Source organism: Plectropomus leopardus, chromosome 6, assembly GCF_026936395.1.
Source record: "Plectropomus leopardus strain MGB_pleo_1.0 chromosome 6, ASM2693639v1, whole genome shotgun sequence".
NCBI lineage: Eukaryota > Metazoa > Chordata > Actinopteri > Perciformes > Serranidae > Plectropomus > Plectropomus leopardus.
Genome location: NC_142181.1, coordinates 4,148,899 through 4,168,907, shown reverse-complemented (window position 1 = coordinate 4,168,907; position 20,009 = coordinate 4,148,899). Strand labels below are relative to the sequence as shown.

At 36.7% G+C, this 20,009-nt stretch overlaps 1 protein-coding gene across 1 annotated transcript; it reads left to right on the top strand.

Moving 5' to 3' along the window:
• The first annotated feature begins 4,423 nt into the window (after positions 1-4,423).
• Positions 4,424-19,718, top strand: LOC121943240 (coatomer subunit delta). The gene is made up of 10 exons (XM_042486720.2): positions 4,424-4,633; positions 7,406-7,669; positions 10,862-11,041; positions 11,787-11,992; positions 12,465-12,626; positions 14,233-14,398; positions 15,685-15,832; positions 16,460-16,568; positions 17,480-17,684; positions 18,042-19,718. The coding sequence occupies exons 1-10, from the start codon at positions 4,631-4,633 to the stop codon at positions 18,129-18,131; spliced, it is 1,533 nt and encodes a 510-aa protein (XP_042342654.1). The 5' UTR covers positions 4,424-4,630; the 3' UTR covers positions 18,132-19,718.
• The last annotated feature ends 291 nt before the right edge of the window (positions 19,719-20,009 follow it).

The window sequence follows — 20,009 nt, the reverse complement described above, 5'->3', positions numbered from 1 at the left end:
GCAGATATACTATATCACGTATTTTGGTAATGTCCTCACACCTCTACATTTTGGTAAAAAAATTATGTTTTCATCTCCCATCATATAGAAATAAATTTTACATATGAAAATATATTGTTTGGATTTTTTTCAATACCCACCTTTAAAATCTGATCAGTATTATATAATTAATCTCATTATTTTTTTTTAGCAAAAGCCCATTTCCACAAATCCAAAATTTTAAATCAGAAGCCATGTTTCGCCCGCTTCAAAAATGAATCTAAACAATGTATTAAACTAATTTATAACTCAGAAAACAGGAAAGCAATCAAAACTATAAACATATGTACAATATTCAGTGTTTTTGTGAACTAAGTCTGGTTTGTGAAATAAGTCTGTTTCTTGGTATATTATGTTGCATAACTTCTATTATTCTGAATCTCCCTGGCGTTATATTTTCTGTACGCAGTTATACTGTCTATCCCCCTTCTTCTGTATAAATGTTTGTTTTCAGTTTAAAAAAAACAATTACAAAAAAACATGAAATATCTTAACTTTCCAAAGACATCTCAAACCCCAGAGCTATTTTTGCATGAAGAAACAACCTGTCATTCATCCCAGACTTTATGAATATCTACATTTATAGGTTTTCCCTCGTCACAATGCAGAAAAACTGCATTTTAACAGTGGAATCCACTTTTTTATTACAACACACCTGTCATAATTGTTTTCTTTACTAAAGTAGAGGTTTGTTGTTATTATTATTATTAAATTAAAAACATGGGAAGAAGGTGATGAGCAACAACAGAAATGTCCCAAAGGTTAGCAAGAAATCTGTAAAAAAATAAATAAATAAATAAATAAAAATACAAGAAAATTATCTGACAATTTGCCAAAAACTTAAACAAACAAAATACACACCATAAAATAAAACAAATATAAAATACAAAGCAAGAAATGACCTGAAAAAAAGCTTAACAAATAATTCTGTTAAATAATTAATAATAACAATAATAATAATACTTATGAATATAGTTCACTGGCCATTTTTCCTTACCCTTTAAAAAAAATCTTCTACATCTAACCTCCTTTTTAGTATTTCTCCTGTAATATCATCTCCTTTGATGCTCATGGTTTCAGTGAAATTAACTGAATGACTGAATTGTAGAGAATCTTACGAAATTAACATTATTTGTTATTATGTCCTTTTTGTTTCTCTTTTTTTTATTTCACAGCTTTATTTTACATAAATATGTCCAAAATATATCAGGTAAACAAGAACACAAACATACATGAAAGCACAGATGACTGACATTCTACACATATAATAAATAATAATAATATCAATACAAAAATCAATAAAACAAAGAAATGTATCCATAAACGAAACATTTTTCCATCTTTTCTTAACTGATTTCAGCTGAACACTTTCTTCACTTGATAACAAAAAAATAACAAAAAAGCAACAGATTTTAAGACTATTAAAAAAATATTTGTATAACCGGCTGATGTGATATGAAGCAGAATGAGGTAAATTTGACTTATTTTGTTTTCGTTTCCTTATTTATTTGATTTCTTCCTTTTTTCAATATTTGGTTGATACAGAAATACAAATAAACTTCCATATAAATAAAAATTCTCAGTCATTTTTTAGTTTTACAGATGGAATTCAATAATTGAATGAACGGACGACACACGGACCATTACAGGTGTCTTTTTTCCCTCTCATGACCTGATGATGTGGCCATAATAAACATCAGCTCTGGACTTGTCTGTCAGGTTCCACGCCTTTTTACAACTGCCACAACAAACTGGAGCCAGGAGGCACGGACAAGGCAAGTCAGAGGATTTTTTGGGAGGAAATGGCAGCAGATTTCAAAGAATACAGCTTGGCCCACACCACTAGTTTTCTTGGATATATTAGGAAGAGCAAGAGTGAAATGTGTTTCAACCTCTTATTGATATGAAATAAACAGAGCTACAGTGTGGCTCGTTTCCCTTCACACACACTTTAAATAATGACATCTGCTGACCAAAGAAAGTTACTGCAACACTTTAAATTTTGAAATATGGCAGAAGAGCCTGAGATGAGAATAAATCACGATCATTAATCATTTTAAAGTTGTGACACTTTTTATGCTTTCTTTAAAAGAAGGTCACCTTTTTCCAGGTTTGCATAATTAAATTTAAGACATTGTCTTAGGAATATTCAATTTATATATGCACAAACTCAGGTCATGTCAGTTGATATTGTGCTTATTAGTGGAAGAACCAACTAAAAAACTCTGACAAAAAGTTTATTTATCTCATGATTATTTATAATTCATATAGACCAATCAAATACTCAGTCATTATTAAACTACATGAAACCAATATTTTTTTTAAAAGTTTGAGACTTTTAAGTTAGCTGGTTTCTGGCTTTGAAAGACAGCTTAAGCTAAAAAATATTAAATTTTCCTCAGCCATGGAAATGACAAATTTGAATTTTTAATGTAGGCAAGGTTCCCCTTTAATGCTTTCAGATTTGTTGCTTTTCTTGTGTTAAATAACAGTAAAGTGAATCATTTTGAGGTTTGGACTGTCGGCCGGACAGCATTCAACCACAAGAATAAAGTACATACTGTTAAACCTTAAAAGCATGAGTATTCATAAGTCTAGTTATACGTATATGTATGTGTATGTATGTATATGTGTATTATGCGCACACACACACACACACACATATAGATATACACACATTTATATATATACACATAGTTTTGCATAATATTTTTTTTAATTATCTTCTGTATCTGTTAAAAATAAACGTACGAGGAGTTATAGTTGTATTAATATGTATGTGTATGCATGTATGCATGTACCTGTGTATTATATATATATATATATATATATATACACACACACAATATTGCACAATGAAATTGTTAGTCATCTTGCGTAGATACGGCATGTATATTCTCTTCAGTTGTAGACATAATTTAGCTTTTAATGTGTTGATTGGGGACAACTTTTTGTTTATCATGTAGACGTAGATGTCCTCATTCTCTGCCCACATTGCATGCTTGAATATGTCATGTTTAAAAAAATGCCAGTTTTGAGAAAAAAATAAAATAATATATATAGATATTTGTTTGTTTTGTTTTCCTTCTCAAAACTTGCCTGGCATTTTTTAAACATGCCATATTCAAGCATTTATTTATATATATACATATATAAAGGTGTGTGAAATGTGTGCAAAATAAACATAATAACATGATATTCTCTATATTACAGTGCACCTGTTTATATGGACCACCTACAGCAGACACATATCAGGACCAGCTAACCCAGCATTTTAAGATTATCACCGTAAACTGACATCATCCCATAATTAAAATGTGAATGTGTGTGTCAGATTATCATGATGATGAGGCTCAAAGTTCATTTTCTGGCGCTGCAAACATCTTTAACCTGTTAAAGAAGTACAGGTACCTGGGTGTTCACCTCAACAACAAACTGGACTGGGCACACAAGAAGGGCCAGAGTCGTCTCCACCTGTTGAGGAGACTGAGGTCCTTCGGTGTGAGCAGGACTCTGTTAAGGTCATTTTATGACTCGGTGGTGGCATCAGCCATCTCCTATGCTGTGGTCTGCTCACAGCAGGGCCGGCTCAGTCTCGGACTGTCCCCTGGACTCCATCGAGGAGGTGGGTGAGAGGAGGATAATGGCCAGGCTGACATCCATCATGGACAACCCCTCTCACCCCCTTCATGAGACTGTGGGAGACCTGAGCAGCTCCTTCAGCAGCAGACTGCGGTACCCACGCTGCAGGCAGAAACGCTACCGCAGGTCCTTCCTTCCATCGGCCATCAGGCTATACAACACCAGCCTGAGCAGCAACAACCTGGACTCACCACAATCAAAAGTTTCTGCCAGTTGCATCTCTGCACATGTCACTTTTTTCTCTTTCAGTTGTATTTCAAAAATTGCCCCTGCCTAATTATCCTTATTATCCTTATTACTATTTATTACAATACAACAACAGTGCTCCCTCATTCTCCCACATTCTTACCTGCATCTTGTTTAATCTGTATATCTTTGATTTTTTTTCTGGTATATCTTTGATTTTTGTATTTAAAACCTGTACATTTTTTTTCTTCTTCTTTGATACATGCCTATTTTTGCACTTTTGTATATTTTATATTTTCTATATATTGATATTTTACATATTTTTTCTGTACACACGGCTGCTGTGACAAGTTAATTTCCCACAAGTGGGATAAATAAACGTGTCTAAGTCTAAGTCTAAGTCTTATACACAGTGAAAATACAGCTGTAAAGTAGATATACGGAGCTGCTAGGTTGTTTGCACCACCTGACAGTCTAAATAGCAGAGCTACACGCCTGTGAAAGCGGTGACAGTAACTTATTTATGCAACAGGGCCAACATTTTGGGGCCCACGTCATTGGTTTGCACGGTGGGCAGTTCTGCCGCCGCTCTTCCGGTGGAGACGTGGCTCTGTGCTGCTGCCATATTGACGCTAGCGAGCTAACAATCACACAACCTGAAGTCAGCTGTACACCCGCACCGCGCTCTTCCACAGGGACAAGAGATCACCAAACCGACACACACGAGAGACGGAAGATCGTCGTACCATAGAGAGAGACCAAAATGGTGAGTGACAGCGGGAAAAACGGGAGATATTAAGCTGGCTTTCATCGGGCCTAGCAATTATCATAACACCAGCTAACCTGGCAGCTAGCTGAGGCTAGGTATCAGCTAGCTCCGAGAGCGAGATACGAGGAAAGACAAACGTTGCTTTTCATCGGGCTGACAGTTATAACCGCGTGTTTAATTGTTAAAATCGAGCAAATGAATCGTCGTTTCATGACACAGAGTCAAATTTCAGGTGAGTAGGCGGCTCTGAGTGTGCAGACATTGCTGACGTTAACTAGCTTGACAAGCTAGCGCTAACGTTAGCTCCTGTCATTAGCCGGATCCGAGCTAACTAACGTTACCTGCTGTCATATATCTTCAACCAGGCGACACTGGATATCGCTCATAAATACACCTTATCCATGTCTTCATTTGTGTTATCGTCGTTGTTAGCCAGCTGCAGCAACATTTATTTAATAGTGTCGGTGTTAATTGTTGTTGCTTGTCCATATGAAGCCAGTTCAGATCCATCGCAGTCGATGTCTTTCATTTCTAACTTGTCAACGTGGATTGATCGCAGCTCCTTCATTCATTTACCAGAGCAAAACAAAGAGTTTGTCATATTTAACTCACTGAAATGAAGATAAACGTACTGGACATGTACCTGCTGCTGTCTCCAGTGTGCTGAGAACACCAAACACCATTAAAAATATTGGATATTTTAAGTTTGTTTTAGTATGTTGGCAGAACAATGCACATTTGATTTATTTAGGACATATTTAAAAAGACAGTAGAGCAGTATTGTTTTTTCAGGGCCGATACCGATTTTAAGTCGTCACCCTAATTCACAGCATACTTTCTATCATGTTACACCTCTAATCGTGCTCTTGGATCATCAGACTGGACTTACTTATAGTCCCAAAAACTAAAAAAAAAAAAAACAACCCTAAAAAAAGCTGCAAGGCTGTTTTAAGTGCCTGTAATTCAAGATTATGGAACAACTCCTCTGCATATTCAGCAGTCAGAGTCTGTGAGCAGTTGTAAGGTGTGGTTGATGCATTAGTATTTTTTTGAATTTTTTTGTGTGTGTTTATTGTTATTATTTTTTGCATGTTTTATCTCATAATCTGTGTACTTTGTTACTGCTTTTATGCCATCATGTATCTCTTTTATTTCGGTGAAGCACTTTGAGTTGCATTTCATGTATGGAAGGTGCTATATAAATAAAATCTATTATTATTATTATCATTATTATTATTATTATTATTATTATTGTAGTTAATGAGTCTGATAACCGATATTTGGAATCGATATGCATTTACAATGTAAATAAAAATCTTTGTCAATATTTAGAATTTGAATTATAACAAACTCCAACACAAAACTTTGTTTAAATGCCTTTGACAGATGTTTAATCAAAACGAAGACTTTCAGCATCATATCCAGTAAACTCCCAGCAACTTTTTTTATTAAGTCAAGTAAAAATTAAAATAAAAATAGCTCCCTGAGGTTGTACAAAGTAAAAGTTCCTCCCATGCTGACATTTTCTTTGCACGTTTTATTAATCATAATTTTAGTGGCGATCATTCAAATAAAATGCAGATACAGATTATTGGCAAAATGAGAAATATCAGTCAGCCCTTTAATCTGACATCGAAACGGCAGTGTTATACATTTTAAGAAAATGAGACATGCAGTGGAAACCCAGAAAACCCTCAAGGGGCTTGATAAGTGGGGTTCTCTATGAAACTATCAACAAGTGCATACAGTTTCTTAACATTATCATTAATAATAATAATAATAATAATAATAATAATAATAATAATAATAACATTTTGTTTACACAATGTATTTTAGACTTATCATGGGAGCAGAGCTGGAAATTCCAAGAATAGACAAAAACACCCTCTTTGAATTGATTAAAACAAACAATCTTACATCTTATATATGTAAAAATATAAATAAGAAGAGACAAGCAGATGACAACAAAAATAATTATGTTAAGGAAAGAGAAGAGGAACAGGTAAACATGAAAAAACACACATAAGGTTGGTCTATTGTTATAGTAGGATATTTTTCACAGATTTTTTTTGAATGATGAAGGAGAACGTCTAACCAGTTGAGGAAATGAATTCCATATTTTGGAAACTGTGTATGTGATACTACGTTGTGATGAAGTGGTTTGTGACTGGGGATGTGGAGTGCTTTTCATGTTGAGTAATTATGAAATTGAATGTTAGCGATAAAGAGATTATTAAATAATGGGGGAAAAAGTTTTAATTAAAGAACCATGTACAAATTAAGCAACTTGGAAGTTGCTGATGTGATAAATATTGAGTCAGAAACATGACTTAAGGTCTTCTTAAATCATCTGGCAGCTTTGTCAGATTGTGCATACACATTATATCTGTGGCAGAAATTATTTGGAATAAATTGTCAGGTTGCCTTGAGCAGTGCGAACCAATAATACAAGTTGTACTTGTAGCTGAGTGGGTTATGTGTATGCTGAATCTACCACAATTTTGTTTGAAGACAATAAGAAATTTGCTGATGTTTAACTTGGCAAGATTTATTCTCCCTAGAAAGATTAAAACATTAGTGGGAACTCTGCAAGTTGAAGTAAAACGGGGAACTATCAGCCTAATTTATGTGTAAAGTTCCTTTAGCTCCATAACGTAGTTTTACCTCTCAGTAGCATTTTCATGCCTAAACATATAATGCATGCACAATGTGTTATAACACTGAAGCTCTGTGGGCAGTATCTTAGACAACTTTATTATTCCCTTGCAGGTGCTGTTGGCAGCGGCGGTGTGCACCAAGGCCGGCAAGGCCATCGTATCGCGGCAGTTTGTGGAAATGACCCGGACGCGTATTGAGGGTCTTCTGGCTGCATTCCCTAAACTCATGAACACGGGAAAGCAGCACACCTTTGTGGAAACAGACAGTGTTCGCTATGTGTACCAGCCACTGGAGAAACTCTACATGGTCCTCATCACCACCAAGAACAGCAACATCCTGGAGGACTTGGAGACGCTCAGACTCTTCTCCCGTGTGGTAAGAAGACATGGAGCTGACGCTCTGTTTCTGTTTGTGTCTGGAAATTAAATTATGTCCATCATCTGTTTGGTGGAAAGTTAACATGTCTGGTGGCAGTATAAGGAAATGGTAATTGCTTTATTGATATCCCTTCTGTAGCTTTAGTTCGTAATAGTTATGTTTAAATTATTCCAAATTACCGCATGTAATAGATGTATACTTTTCACATATCCAGTCACTGAAACCTCTCAGCACCTGCCACATGGTCCTTGTTATCCTTAAGTTTTCTAACATGCAGTGATTAGAGATTTTTCCAGCGTCTCGGTATATTTTAGTGTCATGTCTATGTAGAGTAGGGGTTGACCGATATTGGTTTTTCAGGACTGATAGTAATTATCATTACTTAATTAGACCCATATCCAAAATTTGAATTATAGTAAGCTCACACACAAAACTTTGTTTAAATGCCTTTAGCAAATGTTTAATCAAAACTGAAACTTTTAACATAATATACAGTAAGTTCCTGGTGACTTTTTTTCTATGAAAAGTACTCCCTTTACAAAGTTTCCTTTACAAAGTAAAACTTCCTCCCATGCTCACACTTTCTTTGCATATTGCAGACGGCCTTTCCTGGTGTTGATTGGGAGTAATACACACACCTTTTAATTAATTGATTTTTATTGGTCATCATTAAAATAAAATGCGGATACAGATAATTGAGAAAATGCCAAATATCGGCCCCAATAATCAGCCAGGCTGATAATCTGTCGACCCCTAATTTAGGGGTGGGATTTTCCACCAGTATTTGAAGATTAATATTCTGGGATAAATTTGTTGGCACAGCCATTTATGAGCCATTACATTTTTTTCATGGTGTTTGTTTCCAGTTTAGCTCTCATGTTGTGCCTGACAAGCAAAGACCGCAAACACTTACAGGTTTAACGCAAAGCCATGTTCAGCACTACGTCTTATTATTATACGTCATATTGTAAGAAGTGATATTGCATTGAATTATGGGAATATTATTTGGGGAGTAAGCAGAAAAGTGGACGAGAAAAGGTTTTATATGTCGTAGGGATGTGCGCAATTAGTCGTTTAAACTTTGCTACCTGATTAGTTGGTACAAGAAATATTAGTCAGTTAGACTTACTATCAAGTCATTATTGAGTTATTATTTTATTAATGCAGACATTTAAATCACATTTTAATGCATATTTTTTTAAACCTCAGGATAGGCTGTGTGCTATGCAATTGCGTCACCCCTGAAAAATGCTGTTGTGATAATAGGCACGTTACCAAGAGCTTCATTTTCCAAAAGAATGTTATTTTCCAAAAATGTTAGCTGCTAACTGTCATTTAGTGAGTTGTTGTCATGTTTTGTAGGTGTAAGTGCCAAATAATTCAGCAGTGTTAAAAGTACGATTTGGATATTAAAACGTAATTAATAATTACAAATTATTATCTACACAGTATTTTTTGGGACATTATTTAACCTTGTAGATGAAATTGTGCTCAATCTTGACTGTTTTCTGTGTGTTTTCCTACTTTAAAACTAGTCCACTAATGTAAGATTAAACTTCTGTTTAACTGTGAGGTTAATTAATCTGACACCCATTTTGCTTTTTCAAAACTATTGTAATTTGTTGTATTTCTGCTTTGTGTATTAGATAAAAACTGGAATACAATCTTAATTGCATTCAATAGGTGTTTTGAGTGATCAGCTTATAGTGTGAATGAGAAAGAGAGTAGAAATAGAGTCAGGGTAAACTTTTAGTTATTAATGTTTTCTCCAGTGTGGAAGAACTTAAATTACAATCGTGACGGATTACAATTTCTTTATTTATTACAAAGTTTCCTGAAGCTTTAGGATACATGATCATGGGTTAATAAAAGGATGTTCATTACAGTTGCTTAGAGCATGACGTGTTTATGCTCAAGGTTTTGAACATCAAGCTCTGCTATTTATACTGTACAACTGGTGTTTGTTTAACATGCATAAATTAGGAAACTGTTAACAGCTTATCAAATGTAGGTGAAAGGTACACACAACAAAAACATACTGAAAGAATCCGAATGCTTGAAATAATCTTAGTGTTAAAAAGTTTTTCAGTATCAGATTGTGATCAGTGGTGTTGTCAGTAGTCAAGCTTTTTACCTAGACTGTATTGTAGAAATGGTTTTTCTGCCACTTTTTAAAAAGTTTCACATCTCTCCCTTGTTGTCTGGGTGGGCGATATGTCGTGTATATACTGAAGGTATCACGACTTGTTCCACGTGTGATATATTTTAAATGAATATGTCACGAACATCGAGTATAATTGTCAAAGTGCCTCTCACAGAGACACACACACAAAGCAGGGCTTTTGCAGAGCTCCAGACTGTGACTGTTTAGTCACATTTTGCTACCATGGAGCACTACTGCCATTTGCAAATACTATTAATACATGAACTGAAGTTTGTTAGTTTGTTTCCAGCTTACAGAGAATTAATCAAGTTTAACGGCGCTGTGGTGACAGTCTAACTGAAATCAGTGGGCATGGCGGTAGAATAAGCTGGTGAGGCGTCTGTTTTTCTATCTGCAGAGCTTCGATCGCGACTATTTGGCCGCATTTTTCGACCACAGAGCACCAGTGCAACTTGAAAATATTAACAGTATATGACCTGCAGAGCTGTTAGTTTGTCGCTCACAGTGAATGAAACCTCGTGGTTAAAGGAGCTGCGGTATCTGTTTAACTGTCTGCTAATGCTAACATCCAACTGTTGACCGAAATCTTTAAGTCCACAACAAAAACATCAACACTTCTGACCTGAGAAAGGCAAAATAAAAGCATCATGGGTCCCGCTTTGATTTACTTAATTATAAAAATACTTTACATTAAAGTTACATTATAAAAGTACTTAATTTAACTTCCTTATAACCGTATTTTATTAAATGTTATTTCAACAGTAGTGTATTTAACTAGTAGCTACTTGATTTAACTTTATTGTAACTGCTGTTCATCCAGTAATTTTGTAGTTTAGTAGTTAACATTAGTTTAAAGGTCATTTAAAAATGTTCATATATATATCATGTATTACACTAAAGCTTTAAAATATCATTATTATCATCATTATTTTAAAGCCATATTTTAATTGTCAAGTCCTAACTCGCAGCACGTTTCAGATGCTCAAACTTGTCGAATCTTCATTTTTCTTTCCCTGCCATTTCAGATCCCAGAATACTGTCGTGTGCTGGAGGAGAGCGAAATATCGGAGCACTGTTTCGACCTGATCTTTGCCTTCGATGAGATTGTGGCACTGGGCTACAGAGAGAACGTCAACCTGGCTCAGATCCGCACCTTCACAGAGATGGATTCCCACGAGGAGAAGGTTTTCCGTGCTGTCAGAGAGGTGAGATCACACGCATTTTTATGGAAATCTGGGTCTACTATTTTTATCTCTCAACACTGCGATAGTTTGCAGCAATTAAAACACCAGTGCAAATGCAAAACTGCATTTCCAGAGTTCCTGCCGATTCTTAAAAATCCTCAAAAGGCATTGAATTCATTAATCTAAAAAAAACGTCTTAAATTAAAGTAATCTTTTTCAAAAGTCTTAAAAGTTCTCAGACATGGGAAGTAGCATTTTATGAATTGTTATCTCTGATGTTGCATTGTAAAATTTTTAAATAATTGGTGACATCTATTTGTTTTTTTTTAATTCTTTTTAAATATTTTATTAAGTTCCTCCTCTTAAACTCGTCATGTTGGGAATCCAAGCAGTGAAATCTTACATGCAGAGTAAAAAAACACAAAATCACCAAGAAATCCAGATAGAGGCGGCAGATGTTTCCATTTCTTTTGGTAAACTAAATAGATACTTTTATAATGAGATAATATATTTATTGTCTTCAGTGTATTTCATCCAAAATAGGGTTTTTATTCCAATATGTGAGATAGATAATCTTAAAATTTCATATTTTATGTCATAACATTTGGGCAACATGAATTGTCCCTCTTCAAATTTGGTTATTTCATTCCGAGTGGCATTTAAAAAGTCTTAAATTTAACATGACTTAAGCTGCAGGAACCCTGATTTTGAGTGTTTCCGTGTTGTAATTTAGAATAAATTTAAATGTTGTTTTGTTAAACTACAGACTCAGGAAAGAGAGGCCAAAGCAGAGATGAGGAGGAAGGCCAAGGAGCTGCAGCAGGCCAGGAGGGACGCCGAGCGCTCTGGGAAGAAGGTGCCAGCTTTCGGCGGTTTCGGCAGCGCCGGCATGACCAGCGTCTCCTCAGGGTCCATCATCACAGACACCATCGTTGAGCCCGAGAAGCCCAAGATCACACCAACTCCAGTCAGGTACAGCAAGTGAAAGCCTTTCGGGTCTGAACGTCTCTTTTTGCACTTGTGTTGGGTTGCAGAGGGACTTTTGTGGGCAGTCACTGGAGTTTTTCTGACTGGATGTGTTTAAAAGTTGATGTTTTTTTTAATTTTTAAAACAATATTTTTGCTGAAGATTCAACTGCACATCAAAAAAATAAATTATGTCAATATACAAATATAAATCCACTCAAGTGACCCACTCCCACAGAGAAAAGAGAACAAACAATGACAATAACAATAAGAATTGTAATAATAAAAGATGACAAATAAACCAAATCCATAAATTAGTTAGATTAAATATGATAAATAAATAGATATTAAAAGTAGAAAAGAATTTTAAAAAAAGAATAGTAATTCATTTAACAAACATCAAAATAATAAAACAAAAGGTTCTTTTAATGGTTGAAGACCACCATGAATGTTGAGTGTTTTTTTGTTTTTTTTCCAGACCAAGTGGGCCCAGTAAGGCGCTCAAACTGGGTGCTAAAGGGAAAGAAGTGGACAACTTTGTTGACAAGCTTAAGTCGGAGGGTGAAACCATCATGCCCACCACAGGAAAGAGAGGCTCGGATGTTTCTAAAGTTCTACCACCACCAGTCAATGTGGAGAGGTGAGGACTCAGCTCCGTCTGTATGACCAAACGCTGTTTTTCCTCTGCAGATGTCGGTGTTTATAAAGGACTCAGTGCCGACAGAAATATACTGAGGAGTTTGTGTGAGCATAGAAGTGGTCATCACCTTGACAAAGCATTATTTAATCAGCAAATGTTGACATATTTATTAGTTCTGATAATCTGATGACAATGAGGAGAACAAACAGGTAAAAGAAACTTTCTGAATGTGATGACAAAAGTGATATTGAAGGTTGATGATGTGTGTGACACGCTGTAACTCAAAACCCAGAATTACGACTGAGGCTGCACCCTAAACGTTGATTATTCTAATAATAAGTTGAGCAGAAAAATCTTGTTCTAGATCATTGCACTCTTTTTAAACTGCTTTATTGTTTTTGTCAAAATGACCAAACTGCAAAACTAATGTTGGAAATGGAGGTTATTGTGATGAAGAACGGCACAATCCAGTGTTAACTCTCTGACTCTTATTCATGTTTTAGGTCTGTCAAGCGATTTAAAAAAATAATCGAATAATTAAATGCTGTGTGAGTAATTAGTCTAAATAATCGCTTACATTTTTGCTGTGAAAGTATTTTTAAAATGTCAGTTTGGTTGAAATTGGACAGATGAGTGAATTAAAGAAGAATCTAAGTGTCCGCTCTGTCAGTGACGTGTGCAGTAACTCGGAGGTCGTTGTGATTGTTACCTGAAGTGAAGTGATCCACAGTCAGCGCAATAAATTCAGCCCTCGGCACTTCACCTTCTTTTTTCCTCTTTTCTTCGCTGTAAAGCTGCTGGATTTTGGACACACGCAGAGCTCAGAGGATGCTATCTGTAAAGCCTCTTATAACCCAAACTGGTCTGCAGTCTACTGAATCCATTTTGCAAGTTCGTCGGTCACAGGCGGACTCAGTTTGCGTCTGAACGCCTGGTCGAGTGCGGTTCGACGAGGCTCATACTGTCAGAGGCCGTGTTAGCTCGGACCTCCTGGCTCTCTGCTAAATGCTTTGTGTTGAGGTGATATTTCATGTTTGAAGTACTCTGATGGTACGAAAATTCATTTCACAAAGCCACTGTGGCCTAAATGACGCACTGGGCCAAAAGGCAACAACGAACGCGATTAATCAGCGATTTTAACACGTTATTTTTCCTGTGATTAATTAACATTTTTTTTAACACTTTATTTTGACAGCCCTAGTACTTTTACATGATGTTAGAAAAAGTCGAATTGTGTTCGTCCGACTTAAAAGAACTTAAAATGTTCGACTGAAATCGGTCTAAATCAATTTTCTTAAAATCTGGCTACGCAATTTAGTCGTTCTTTAACTGGACTCTGCGTTCTGTGCGTGCACCCATAAATAAATAAATAAATGATAAATAACCCTCTGTGCTGCCCTCGGGTCTTCAGGCAGGCTGATCCACAAACATAAACCATCGTAACAACAGGATGCGTCACCGTGAGATTTTGTTTTCATATGAACATCTGACATTATAACATTATATATTCAGCAGAAAAAAGAAGCACTACAGGTCCCCTTTAAGTGTGACCTGATTTGACTGTTTATTTTAGTTTAAAACATGTTCGGATGTGTTTCCTCTCCAGCGTACATCTGCGCGTGGAGGAAAAGATCTCGCTGACCTGCGGCCGTGACGGCGGCCTGCAGAACATGGAAGTGCTGGGCATGGTGACGCTCCGAGTCACAGACGACAAGAACGGACGCATCCGCCTCGTCATCAACAATAATGACAACAAAGGACTGCAGCTGCAAGTAGGTTTACCAAATATTATCAACATCTTCCGCAGACCGTTTTATGACATATGACTGAGTAGCTTCAGTTAATATGATGGAAAAAAAATAAAATAAAAAATGATATTAGAGGAGGCTACATGTGGGAGGTTATCTTTCATGTTTTTCACACAGGCAACAGAGAGGAAAAAAGTGAAAGAAGACAAATAAAACAACAGTTACTGCAAAAATATTTCTCAAAACCTGTTGCCCTTTCATTTTTAGTATTTTAACCCTTTATTATAACACACACTCGTGTGTGCGCCTTTCAAAATTAAGTTTAAAAAAATATCATTCTTTAATATTATTTTCTATTTTCAGTCTTATTGATGAATATCAAATAATCATCAATTTTCAGAATTTTAACCTTTTCAATGTTTGGTTTTTGTCATGATGCCACTATGTTTTTAGATGGAAAAACACAAAAAAATGATAATTTTTAGCATTTAACATTGATTTTTACACATTACTGTTTTTTGAGCAGTGTCTGATACTCACACTCATACTGTAAAAAATATTAAATATTAATATGATTTTCTACTTTCATTGAGTTTATTTTTTAATCAGCAGCAGTCTTAATCACAGATATCAAATAATTATTAATTTTCAGAATTTTAGCCCTTTGAATGCCAGGTTTTTGTCATGATGCCACTTTGCTTTTAAATGGAAAAAAAACAAAAAATGAATTGTTTTCAATACATGCAGAGTAGATTTCTTTTTGATTATCACAGTCTGGGATATGTCAGTGATTTGCAGCAACATTGATTGTGACAGTGCTATTAGAGGAAATAGCACGTATTTCCTCCATATGCCAAATATGGTAAAAATTATGTCATCAGGTGGGAAATAGTAAAAATGACAAATTCCAAAGTAAAAGCCCAGAATGACACCCAGAAATAACAAAAGTCATGTTTTTCAGCTTTGATGGCTGTGGGATCAAAAATGTCAGTTTGAATGGGTTTCAATGGAGCATTTTTTGCACTTAACAACATGAATGTAACAGTTTAGTTTCCACTGTGTATTTTAGACCTTTTGTCGGAGCTGAGCCAGAAATCCCAAGATTAAACAAAAATACACAATCTTGCCAAAATGCATGCCATATGCATGAACACGGCCAAAAAAAAAGCCAAACTATCAAAGAAGATGAAGAATGAAAAGTGTGAAATGCACCAGAGTCCATACGGGTTACTGTTGTGTGTACATACATCAACACACAACCTATGACAGTATTTGTGATAAATCTGTTTCTGTCTGTCTTGTCTTCTCAGACACATCCCAACGTGGACAAGAAGATGTTCACAGCCGAGTCGGTGATCGGCCTGAAGAACCCGGAGAAGTCCTTCCCTCTCAACAACGATGTTGGTGTGCTGAAGTGGAGACTACAGACCACAGACGAGTCCCTCATACCTCTAACCAGTAAGAGTCAATACATGAGCCAAATCTGAGGACTAACTGTTCATGAGACAATGAGAGTTTTGTGGTTTACGGTTATTCACTGTAGGCGGGTTTTCAGTTATCACAAAGTTTTTACTCTTGCATGAGGTGGTGTTTCAGGCGTTTGAAAAAGCCATGTAGGTCTAAGTCGCATGATCATGTCTGTGCTTGTCAGTAGGAACTGGTTCCCTCATGATGCAGCAGGAGCTCCAAGAGCTGTTATTGCATCACATAACTCTTAAAAGTTGAGCGGATCATTTGGAAGTTTTGAATTCACAATTCCTCTGTGAAATCGTGGACTATCAGCTCCCAGAAATCCCTCATACGTGGCCGTTCCCACGAATAAGAGGCTCGCCTTTCCATTATCGCTCACATAACACGCCTACGTGGCCTTGGATTGGAAATAATGACGGCTAGTGCGGTGGCTGCAACAGAAATAAACCTGCTAATGTTTTAAATTGCATAACATCACTCAGTGGAAACACAGTCATCTTAAGATTATTTTTTATCGACATTTTGAAAAATTGCTTTATTTTTGTGCAAATCTGTAAAGGAAACCCACCTAATGTTTGTACAGTGAGACTCTAATGTGTCTTGTTTTGTCCACAGTAAACTGCTGGCCTTCAGAGAGTGGCACCGGCTGCGATGTCAACATTGAATACGAGCTGCAGGAGGAGAGCCTCGAGCTGAACGACGTGGTCATCAGCATCCCTGTACCGTACGTACATCTTTTTTAACACATGTAGAAGCTCTAAAAGAGTTTGTGTCGTTGGTTATTGACACATAAAAAGCCACCATTTGTCCCCGTTTTTGATGTCCTGACCTGAGATTAACATGAACAAACATTAAAATGTTTTTCTTCAAACTATATTCTTGTGGAAAAGTGTCTGAAATAGTATTTAAGTGATAAGACTTAACACTCTGGTTTGTATGCGAGTGTCTGTTTGACCGCACACTGGTTTACCGCTGCCTCCATCAGCTGTTAAAGGTAAAGAGGAGCGAACATGCAAATACAGTGTGAAGTTACAATTGTACTGTTTTTTTTGAGGTGGCTAAAGTATGTTTTGCTGCTGCCGCGTCCACAGCAGCAGGGGGCTGGGTGTGGGGTGTGACTTTTTTTTATTCAAAATAAATATAAAAAACTACATTTTCAAGTTGCTTACATCTTTCTAAATGCCTGAAACCTTCCTCCCTCATAAATGACAAACAATCACAATCAAACACTGAGAGAGGCCGGCGAGACGAGGAGCATGTGCAGATCACATAGTCCACTCAAAGTCCATATATAATATAAATATGTATATATATACTTCGACTTTCAATGAAATTATCTGCATGTGTTAGTCAGATTTCGGTTGCACTAACATGTTTGCATGTATTTTAGAACACAATAACTGCACTTTTCTAACGTCATGTAAACATGCCGAGTGTGAAGCTCCATCAGATTTTAAGGATGTGGCTGAAATGAGGTAAAAATAATAGTTTTATACGGTTTCAGAAATCTGTGTTTTATGTGACTGAGATTCTTCACAAAGTGTTTCTGACACCACGAATCTGTTAACACGCCAGTTTTTGTGCAAAACGTTGAATTGGGAGTGACTTGTTTTCTGTTTTGCTCTTCCTCTGCAGGTCTGGTGTGGGAGCTCCCGTCATCGGTGATTTGGATGGAGAGTACAAACATGACAGCCGGCGAAACATCCTGGAGTGGTGCCTACCCGTCATCGATGCCAACAACAAGACCGGCAGCCTGGAGTTCAGCATCGCCGGACAGCCCAACGACTTCTTCCCCATCGCCGTGTCCTTTGTGTCCAAGCGCAACTACTGCGACATCCAGGTGGGTCTGAGAACAACGTTACCTGTTCGATTACTGTCATGGTAGAAAAATCTGTTGATTGTTTTCCTGATTAATGAGTTAGTTGTTTGCTCTGTAAAATGTCATAAAATTGTGACAAAAGCCCGAGGGGGCGTCCTCAAATGTCATGTTTTGTCCACAGCACAAATACATTCAGTTTACTGTCATAGAGGAGAAAAGAGACAGGAAAGATTTCACAATCAAATAATTTTAACTTTTTTTCTTTAAAAAAATACTCTAACTCATTAATCAAATAACAGACTAGTCAGTGATCAATAGTTGAACTCACTCCCGCATGTTTCAAATGATAAACTTCCTTTTTTTCGTCTTTTTTTCCAGGTTACCAAAGTGACTCACGTAGACGGCGACAGCTCTGTTAGATTCTCTTCAGAAACCTCCTTTGTTGTCGACAAATATGAAATCCTGTAAAATAAGAAAATTCAAACAAAACCACAAAATCAAACAAAAAAATCACCAAGAAAAAAAAAAAGTCCAAATCTATGCTACAGAGAAAGATTGAAGATTTCTTGCCTGCCCACCCTGTATACTATTTCAGAGACTGTACATCGACAGGACTGCGTCAGCCCTCCGGCAAAGCCTCTTCCTGTGGTGGAGCAGAGCAGCGGTGGTGTATTTATATGTTTGTATGAGAGAGGATCATCTATATATAGAGTTAATTGAAGCGGAAAAACCAACAAACACACAAAAAAAGAGAAAACTACACTGATGCTGTTGTGTTCGCCGAGCAGAACTGTAAAGAGGACTTGAGACTTAAGTAGAGGATGACTGCGGTCTATCGGTTAAGACCCTGCCCCGGGGCGAGAGAGGGGAGAACAGGGACCACTGAGGAGGCCGCCGTGTCAGTCTCCACGAGAACGAGCGCTGGTAGTTTAGCATCCCGCATCCTCCACGCCCTTTTTCTTCTTCAGTCGCGTTGCAATGGTTCATCGATAAAGCCGAAACGGGGTTCTTGCTTTCTTTGTTTTCAGATTTTCTTATCCATAATAACTGCAGAACTGTAGCTGTCTCAATCATTATAAGCCTGTCACTCTTTAATCGTAAAACTATTGTGATTTGCTCTATTGATATCTCACTTCAGACGAGTTTTTTTTTTTCCTTCCTCGTGAGGACTTTTTTTCGTAGAGGTAACACTTGGCTGAAAGCAAAACATGGCTCTGTGCTCAGTATATTGTCGTACTGTCTGCAGTTATCATCAGCAAAACTTTTGTCCTTTTTATTTTTAACTATTTTTTACTGTTTGATGTATAATTTGTCATGTTTACCACTAATCTGGATATTGAAATTTGATCGTGAGGAGCAGGACTTTGGAAGGAATTCTCAGCTGCAGGGCAAAGTCACCCACCAGTAAATGCATTTAACGATTGCATCTGTTGAATTTTCTTATCTTTATTTTTTATTTTTGGTAACACCATTGCAGCCACTCCTCACTTTGTCCAAAAGAGACGCCGCGTTTCACTCTGGTCCATTTAAGTCCAGTGATCTGCCCTCTGATATCAGGGTAAAAAGGACTTTGAACGCAGCCCAGAAACAACATCTAAGCCCTTAATCCAACATCACACGAGGCGTTTTAGATCTGAGATTGGGGTGGATGTGTGTTAGCATGATGGTGCAAATCCATGCACGCGCACACACACAGAGCAGGGACTGCCAGCGTGATACTCGACCCACTCGCCTCACATCAGGTAAGCAGAGACGCCACAGGAGCCCTCCTAAACTCTGCTGCTCATCACCCCGTCATCCTTTACTTACAATCTCACAGAACATCAACATTACTCGAGATATAACATTTGTCTTTCATGTTATTTTTTTTTTTTTTTTTTTTCTTCCATTTGTACTCCCCAAATTTCAATTTAGCAATGGTTGTGTGGATGTGGGGTTGAAAATGACTAGATTGAGCATTTTTAACTAAATTACTGAAGGGGAATCTTAACATTCCAGTGTACAATTAGAAAAAAAGAATCTTTAATGGAATAAAATGTATTATTGAAAATGTAAGTCTGACTCGGGTTTTTGTGTTGGTTATGCGCCTAATTAGCTCGGCTTCATTGGGAATTTACTTAGTTGGTGGTTATAAATAATGCAAGACTGTGTTTTAAGTGTGGTGCTGCTTGCTCCCTCTTGTTCTGAGCATTTTATGATTTTGGATCCACGCAGGTGGAGATTTATTAAGCGGGGAAGAAGATTTAAGAATGACATGAATTTATTTGTATTTTAATGGTAATAAGCATTGAAGTGATTACAGTTTATTAGATATTGAATATGACATAGCAAAGCAGCAGTCTTTGA